Raw genomic sequence first — 8,788 nt, 5'->3', positions numbered from 1 at the left:
GCACATTTGAAAAGTTGGAGATTGCAGGGTTTCCTCCCAAATCTGGCATTGGACGTGAGTACACAATCTGGAAAACATAAGTCTGAATTCTTAGATTCTACACTTTTTCTGTGATGTGTGAAGAGCATTTTGGGAAGAGCGTGATTACACCGGCGACCTGTTTACATGAGGGGGGTGGCACACTTAAAAATGTATCCACGTAGGTGGAAAGGGAGGGAGGCACCACACCTAATGGCGCCATTACCCCCCCGCCCCGCCGCAATAGTCGCTCTTCCAGAGCGTGCGCGGCCGCGCAGTCGCAGAAGCGGGGCTAGGGCCGGGAGTTGCGTGCGCCTTCCGTGTGGTGCCTCCGTGCCCTGCAGTCGCCGAGTGGGCAGTCGCCGTTTGACCGCACCGTCGACGCCGAGGCCAAGGCGCTCAGAGAGGGATTCCCTGCCTCACGATGTCTGAGGAAGAGGGTAAGGGGCCCTTCCCCAAGCCGTCCCACCAGCTTCTACCTCTTTCCTCACCCCGACAGCGTTCGCGCTGTGCCCGGCTAGAGGGCCTCACAGGCCACCAAACCGTAATCTTGGCACCGACCAGGGCGTGTCCGGTGGTGGCCTCTGGGCCGCTGTGGCTGTTTGCTCAGGGGGCATTTAAGAACCCAGGTGTTGCATGCCGGATCTGGGCCACGGTGTCCTTGGGGTTCATGGTGTTTCAGGGGCTCGAGGGGCCCCTGGGGCTAATGGCGTCACCGGGGCTCATGGCGTCTGAGGTGTCACTGCGGCTGGCGGTCAGCATGGAGAGAGGCGGGGTCTGGCTTCCAGAACGAGGGCGGTGGTTCTTTGCAGGACTTCTCGTGGCCAGATAATCTCGGCTGTCGCCACTTGGGAGGCTGAGGCGCCGTGATCTGTTTCCCTGTGTGTCCGGAGCGTGGCGTGGCGGGCCCTGGCACCAGAACAGGTCTGTCAAGGCCTTCTGGTATGTGTCCACGCCACAGAGCCGTGGAGCGATCCTTAGGGCAAGAAAGCAACTTGGCTTAGTGGCTGGGGGCCCTCCTGGGAGGCGAGCATTTGCTTTGCTCCCAGGTTAATTCTGCACTTCACAGACTCCTATTCACCAGTGCGGCAGAAGGGGGCTTTGGGGTGGTTCCCGGCTACCGCTCATGGGATGCCAGCACCTACAAGCTTTTGAGATTTGGCCACATATTAAGTACCTGGTGCTGATTTCCTGGGACGAATTGAACCTTTATCCTTTCTCTTTCCTGTCGGAGGAGGGAGGGGTCCAGAAGGACCATCTTAGACCATCAGAATTTTGAGTTTATTTTTTTTTTCTTCAATATATGAAACTTATTGTCAAATTGGTTTCCATACAACACTCAGTGCTCATCCCAAAAGGTGCCCTCCTCAATACCCCTCACCCACCCTCCCCTCCCTCCCACCCCCCATCAACCCTCAGTTTGTTCTCAGTTTTTAAGAGTCTCTTATGCTTTGGCTCTCTCCCACTCTAACCTCTTTTTTTTTTTTTCCTTCCCCTCCCCCATGGGTTTCTGTTAAGTTTCTCAGGATCCTCATAAGAGTGAAAACATATGGTGTCTGTCTTTCTCTGTATGGCTTATTTCACTTAGCATTACACTCTCCAGTTCCATCCACGTTGCTACAAAGGGCCATGCTTCGTTCTTTCTCATTGCCATGTAGTACTCCATTGTGTATACAAACCACAATTTCTTGATCCATTCATCAGTTGATGGACATTTAGGCTCTTTCATTAATTTGGCTATTGTTGAGAGTGCTGCTATAGACATCGGGGTACAAGTTCCCCTGTGCATCAGCACTCCTGTATCCCTTGGGTAAATTCCTAGCAGTGCTATTGCTGGGTCATAGGGTAGGTCTATTTTTAATTTTCTGAGGAACCTCCACACTGTTTTCCAGAGTGCCTGCACCAATTTGCATTCCCACCAACAGTGCAAGAGGGTTCCTGTTTCTCCACATGCTCTCAAGCATCTATAGTCTCCTGATTTGTTCATTTTGGCCACTCTGACTGGCGTGAGGTGGTATCTCAGTGTGGCTTTGATTTGTATTTCCCTGATGAGGAGCGACGTTGAGCATCTTTTCATGTGCCTGTTGGCCATCCGGATGTCTTCTTTAGAGAAGTGTCTATTCATGTTTTCTGCCCATTTCTTCACTGGGTTATTTGTTTTCTGGGTGTGGAGTTTGGTGAGCTCTTTATACATTTTGGATACTAGCCCTTTGTCTGATATGTCATTTGCAAATATCTTTTCCCATTACATTGGTTGCCTTTTAGTTGTGTTGGTTGTTTCCTTTGCTGTGCAGAAGCTTTTTATCTTCATAAAGTCCCAGTAGTTCATTTTTGCTTTTAATTCCCTTGCCTTTGGGGATGTGTCAATTAAGAAATTGCTGCGGCTGAGGTCAGAGAGGTTTTTTCCTGCTTTCTCCTCTAGGGTTTTGATGGTTTCCTGTCTCACATTCAGGTCCTTTATCCATTTTGAGTTTGTTTTTGTGAATGGTGTGAGAAAGTGGTCTAGTTCCAATCTTCTGCAAGTGCTGTCCAGTTCTCCCAGCACCATTTGTTAAAGAGACTGTCTTTTTTCCATTGGATATTCTTTCCTGCTTTGTCAAAGATTAGTTGGCCATACATTTGTGGGTCTAGTTCTGGGGTTTCTATTCTATTCCATTGGTGTATGTGTCTGCTTTTGTGCCAATACTATGCTGTCTTGATGATTACAGCTTTGTAGTACAGGCTAAAGTCTGGGATTGTGATGCCTCCCGCTTTGGTCTTCTTCTTCAAAATTACTTTGGCTATTCGGGGCCTTTTGTGGTTCCATACCAATTTTAGGATTGCTTGTTCTAGCTTCGAGAAGAATGCTGGTGCAATTTTGATTGGGGTTGCATTGAATGTGTAGATAGCTTTGGGTAGTATTGACATTTTGACAATATTTATTCTTCCAATCCATGAGCAGGGAATGTTTTTCCATTTCTTTATATCTTCTTCAATTTCCTTCATAAGCTTTCTGTAGTTTTCAGCATACAGATCTTGTACATCTTTGGTTAGGTTTATTCCTAGGTATTTTATACTTCTTGGTGCAATTGTGAATGGGATCAGTTTCTTTATTTGTCTTTCTGTTGCTTCATTATTAGTGTATAAGAATGCAACTGATTTCTGTACATTGATTTTGTATCCTGCGAATTTGCTGAATTCATGTATCAGTTCTAGCAGACTTCTGGTGGAGTCTGTCGGGTTTTCCATGTATAGTATCATGTCATCTGCAAAAAGTGAAAGCTTGACTTCGTCTTTGCCAATGTTGATGCCTTTGATTTCCTTTTGTTGTCTGATTGCTGATGCTAGCACTTCCAACACTATGTTAAACAACAGCTGTGAGAGTGGACATCCCTGTCGTGTTCCTGATCTCAGGGAAAAAGCTCTCAGTTTTTCCCCATTGAGGATGATGTTAGCTGTGGGCTTTTCATAAATGGCTTTTATGATCTTTAAGTATGTTTCTTCTATCCCGACTTTCTCGAGGGTTTTTATTAAGAAAGGATGCTGAATTTTGTCCAGTGCTTTTTCTGCATCGATTGACAGGATCATATGGTTCTTATCTTTTCTTTTATTAATGTGATGTATCACATTGATTGATTTGCGAATGTTGAACCAGCCCTGCAGCCCAGGAATGAATCCCATTTGATCATGGTGAATAATTCTTTTTGTATGCTGTTGAATTCGATTTGCTAGTATCTTATTGAGAATTTTTGCATCCATGTTCATCAGGGATATTGGCCTGTAGTTCTCTTTTTTTGCTGGGTCTCTGTCTGGTTTAGGAATCAAAGTAATGCTGGCTTCATAGAATGAGTCTGGAAGTTTTCCTTCCCTTTCTATTTTTTGGAATCGCTTGAGAAGGATAGGTATTATCTCTGCTTTAAATGTCGGGTAGAACTCCCCTGGGAAGCCATTCTGGTCCTGGACTCTTATTTGTTGGGAGATTTTTGATAACTGATTCAATTTCTTTGCTGGTTACGGGTCTTTTCAAGTTTTCTATTTCTTCCTGTTTGAGTTTTGGAAGCGTGTGGGTGCTTAGGAATTTGTCCATTTCTTCCAGGTTGTCCAGTTTGTTGGCGTATAATTTTTCATGGAATTCCCTGATAATTGCTTGTATGTCTGAGGGATTGGTTGTAATAATTCCATTTTCATTGATGATTTTATCTATTTGGGTCCTCTCCCTTTTCTTCTTGCGAAGCCTGGCTAGAGGTTTATCAATTTTGTTTATTTTTTCAAAAAACCAACTCTTGGTTTCATTGATCTGCTCTACAGTTTTTTAGATTCTATATTGTTTATTTCTGCTCTGATCTTTATTATTTCTCTTCTTCTGCTGGGTTTGGGGTGTCTTTGCTGTTCTGCTTCTATTTCCTTTAGGTGTGCTGTTAGATTTTGTATTTGGGATTTTTCTTGTTTCTTGAGATCGGTCTGGATTGCAATGTATTTTCCTCTCAGGACTGCCTTCGCTGCATCCCAAAGCATTTGGATTGTTGTATTTTCATTTTCATTTGTTTCCATATATGCTTTAATTTATTCTCTAATTGCCTGGTTGACCCATTCAATTCTTTCGTAGGGTGTTCTTTAACCTCCATGCTTTTGGAGGTTTTCCAGACTTTTTCCTGTGGTTGATTTCAAGTTTCATAGCATTGTGGTCTGAAAGTGTGCATGGTATGATTTCAATTCTTTTATACTTATGAAGGGGTGTTTTGTGACCCAGTATGTGATCTATCTTGGAGAATGTTCCATGTGCACTCGAGAAGAAAGTATATTCTGTTGCTTTGGGATGCAGAGTTCTAAATATATCTGTCAAGTCCATCTGATCCAATGTATCATTCAGGGCCCTTGTTTCTTTATTGATTTTGTGTCTAGATGATCCATCCATTGGTGTATGTGGAGTATTAAAGTCCCCTGCAATTACCACATTCTTATCATTAAGGTTGCTTATGTTTGTGATTAATGGTTTTATATATTTGGGGGCTCCTGCATTCAGTGCATAGACATTTATAATTGTTAGCTCTTCCTGATGGATAGACCCTGTAATTATTATATAATGCCCTTTTTCATCTCTTGTTGCAGCCTTTAATTTAAAGTCTAGTTTGTCTGATATAAGTATGGCTACTCCACCTTTCTTTTGACTTCCAATAGCATGACAGATAGTTCTCCATCCCCTCACTTTCAATCTGAAGGTGTCCTCAGGTCTAAAATGAGTCTCTTGTAGATAGTAAATAGATGCGTCTTGTTTTTTTAATCCATTCTGAAACCCTATGTCTTTTGGTTGGAGCATTTAGTCCATTTACATTCAGTGTTATTATAGAAAGATATGGGTTTAGAGTCATTGTGATGTCTGTAGGTTTCATGCTTGTAGTGATGTCTCTGGTACTTTGTGGTCCTTGCAACATTTCACTCACAGAATCCCCCATAGGATCTCTTGTAGGGCTGGTTTAGTGGTGATGAATTCCTTCAGTTTTTGTTTGTTTGGGAAGACCTTTATCTCTCCTTCTATTCTGAATGACAGACTTGCTGGATAAAGGATTCTCAGCTGCATATTTTTTCTGTTCATCACACTGAAGATTTCCTGCCATTCCTTTTTGGCCTGCCAAGTTTCAGTAGAAAGATCTGTCGCTAGTCGTATCAGTCTCCATTTATATGTTAGAGCATGTTATCCCTAACTGCTTTCAGAATTTTCTCTTTATCCTTGTATTTTACCAGTTTCACTATGATATGTCGTGCAGAAGATCGATTCAAGTTACATCTGGAGGGAGTTCTCTGTGCCTCTTGGATTTCAATGCCTTTTTCCTTCCCCAGATCAGGGAAGTTCTCAGCTATGATTTGTTCAAGTACACCTTCAGGCCCTTTCTCTCTTCCTCTTCTGGAATTCCTGTGATACGGATATTGTTCCATTTAATTGCGTCACTTACTTCTCTAATTCTCCCTTCATAGTCCTGGATTTTTCTATCTCTCTTTTTCTCAGCTTCCTCTTTTTGCATAATTTTATCTTCTAATTCACCTATTCTCTCCTCTGCCTCTTCAATACGAGGTGTGGTCGCCTCCATTTTATTTTGCACCTCATTTATAGCATTTTTTAGCTTCTCCTGACTGTTCGATTAATTTTATGACTATTATTCTAAATTCTTGTTCCGTTATATTGTTTAAATCGTTTTTGATCAATTCGTTAGCTGTTGCTACTTCCTGGAGTTTCTTTTGAGGAGACTCCTTCCGTTTCCTCATTTTGGATAGTCCCTGGGTGGCGTGGAACTGCAGGGCTCTTCCCCTGTGCTGTCTGGAGTAACTTGCGTTGGTGGGCGGGGCCTCAGTCAGACCTGTTGTCTGCCCGCAGCCCACCGCTGGGGCCACAGTCAGACTGGTGTGTACCTTATCTTCCCCTCTCCCAGGGGCAGGACTCACCGTGGAGTGGTGTGGCCCCTGTCTGGGCTACTTGCACACTGCCAAGCTTGTGGTGCTGCTTTGATGGGATCTGGCGTATTAGCCGGGGTGGATCCGCAAGGTGCACAGGGGTGGGAGGGGCAGGCTCAGCTTGCTTTGCTGTCAGTGGTCCCCTGCCGGAGGGGCCCTGCAGCTACCGGGAGGGAGGCAGACCCGGCAGAGCGATGGATCCACAGAAACACAGCGTTGGGTGTTTGCGCGGTGCAAGCAAGTTCGGTGACGGGAACTGGTTCCCTTTGGGATTTTGGCTGGGGGATTGGAGAGGCAGATGGTGCTTCCCAATGCCTTTGTTCCCCGCCGAGCTGAGCTCTGTCTTCCAGGACTCAACACCTCTCCCTCCCAGGGTCCTCTCGCCCTCCCACTCTGTGAGCAGAGCTGTTGACTTATAACATTCCAGATGTTAAGCCCTGCTGGCTGTCAGAACTCACGCAGTCCAGCCCCTCCGCTTTCGCAAGCCAGAGTCGGGGGCTCTGCCTTGCCGGGCGGGCCGCCCCTCCACTGCCCCAGCTCCCTCCTGCCAGTCCGTGTAGCGCGCACCGCCTCTCCGCCCTTCCTACCCTTTTCTGTGGGCCTCTCGTCTCTGCTTGGCTCCGGAGAGTCTGTTCTGCTAGTCTTCTGGTGTTTTTCTGGGTTATTTAGGCAGATGTGGGTGGAATCTAAGTGATCAGCAGGATGAGGTGAGCCCAGCGTCCTCCTATGCCACCATCTTCCCTAGTCTCTCCCCCCGTTTTTTAATCATTTAAAAATACAAAAACAAACAAAAACCAAAACCATTCTTAGCTTGTGGGCTATATAAAAATAGGTGGCAAGGTGGGTTTGGTCTGTAGGCTATAGTTTGCCAACCCCTGAGCTAACTGATGCCACAAAGTTTTGGTACCACTTGTTCCATGTTCTGGTTTTAACACTACATGCAGAACCAGCAGAATACTTTCTTAGTGTGTTACAGGTTCCAACAGCCCTCTTTAGTGGGAGAGAGCTAGAGTGGATACCCTTTGACCTGTCATTTCTACTGCTAGGAATTTATCCCATAGAACTACTTTCAGAAGTACAGGGCTGTTCAGCAGTGTGCTTTGCATGGGCAAAACTTTAATAGTAACTTGAATATCCATGAATTAGGGACTAGTTGAATGAATCATGACCTATCCACATGAAAGGAAACTAAGAGCTGTTGCAGTGGTTGCAGTAGATCTAAAAGTAGTAGTTTGGAAGACCAACACATGTTTAGTGAAGCAAAGGAGGTCGCAGTCTGGTCCTTATAGTCTGATCCCTTTGATCTTTCTAACTGAAGCAAAAATTTAGAATAAGGAATTTCAAAAAAGGTGACCAGGTAGTTTTTGTGTGTGTGTGTGTGGTAAAATATATGTAACATCATGTTTTTTCCCTTTGTTCTATTAATGTGGGATGTTACACTGATTGATTGGTTTTCTTTTGTTGAACTACCCTTGCATTCCTGGGATCAATCCCTCTTGGTCATGGTGAATAATCCTTTTAATTTGCTGGTGGATTAGATTTGCTATTATTTTGTTGAGGATTTTTGCATCTATATTCAATAAGAGATATTGGTCTGTGATTTTCTTTTCTTGTAATGTCTATCTGGCTTTGGTAACCGGGTAATTCTTGCCTCACAGAATGAGTTAGGAAGTGTTCCCTCTTCTTTAGTTTTTTGGAAGAAGTTGAAAAAGACTGGTGTTATCCTTTAACTATTTGGTAGATCCAGCAGTGAAGCCCTCTGGTCCAGGCCTTTGCCTTGCTGGGAGGTTTGTGAGGACTGATTCAGTTTCTCAACAGACCTGTTATAGGTCTGTTGAGATTTTCTATTTTTTCTAGAGTCAGTTTAGACAATACATTTTTTTAATTATAAAAGCAAATTGTTTTCTCATATACTAACATCAAGCATTTATAACATATATAGGGTGGGGTGGCTGGCTGGTTCAGTTGGCAGAGCAGGTGACTCTTAGTCTCGGGGTTGTGAAGTTAAGCCCCACATTGCATATAGAGCTTACATTAAAAAAATTATATATGTATGGGAAAAACCCAGCTGATAACAGCTACAAATAAATATTAAAAATTCTAAGGAATAAATGGATAAAAATAGCAGAATCTGTATGAAAGGAAAGCAAATACTACTTTACTGAAGGTCTTAAAATAAGGCTTGAGTAAGTGGAGAGACACAAATTGTTCCTAGAGGAGAAAAAACATTCTTGTATAACTAAAAAAAAAAAAGAAAGAAAATCTTAAGAAAATCTGTTTAAGGGACAGGTGGTAATTTACCATATCAAACGCTAGAACATTTTGAAAGTACAATTATTAAAAT

At 43.7% G+C, this 8,788-nt stretch overlaps 1 protein-coding gene across 1 annotated transcript in view; it reads left to right on the top strand.

Moving 5' to 3' along the window:
• Positions 1-371: 371 nt before the first annotated feature.
• Positions 372-8,788, top strand: part of BEND2 (BEN domain containing 2) — a 55,635-nt gene continuing 47,218 nt past the window's right edge. Inside the window, 1 exon segment of the mRNA XM_042975225.1 lies at positions 372-458. Coding sequence (XP_042831159.1) covers positions 443-458 — 16 coding nt within the window. The 5' untranslated portion in view covers positions 372-442.

Source organism: Panthera tigris, chromosome X (assembly GCF_018350195.1).
Source record: "Panthera tigris isolate Pti1 chromosome X, P.tigris_Pti1_mat1.1, whole genome shotgun sequence".
In the NCBI taxonomy this organism is placed as follows: domain Eukaryota; kingdom Metazoa; phylum Chordata; class Mammalia; order Carnivora; family Felidae; genus Panthera; species Panthera tigris.
This window is presented reverse-complemented; position numbering and strand designations above follow the sequence as displayed.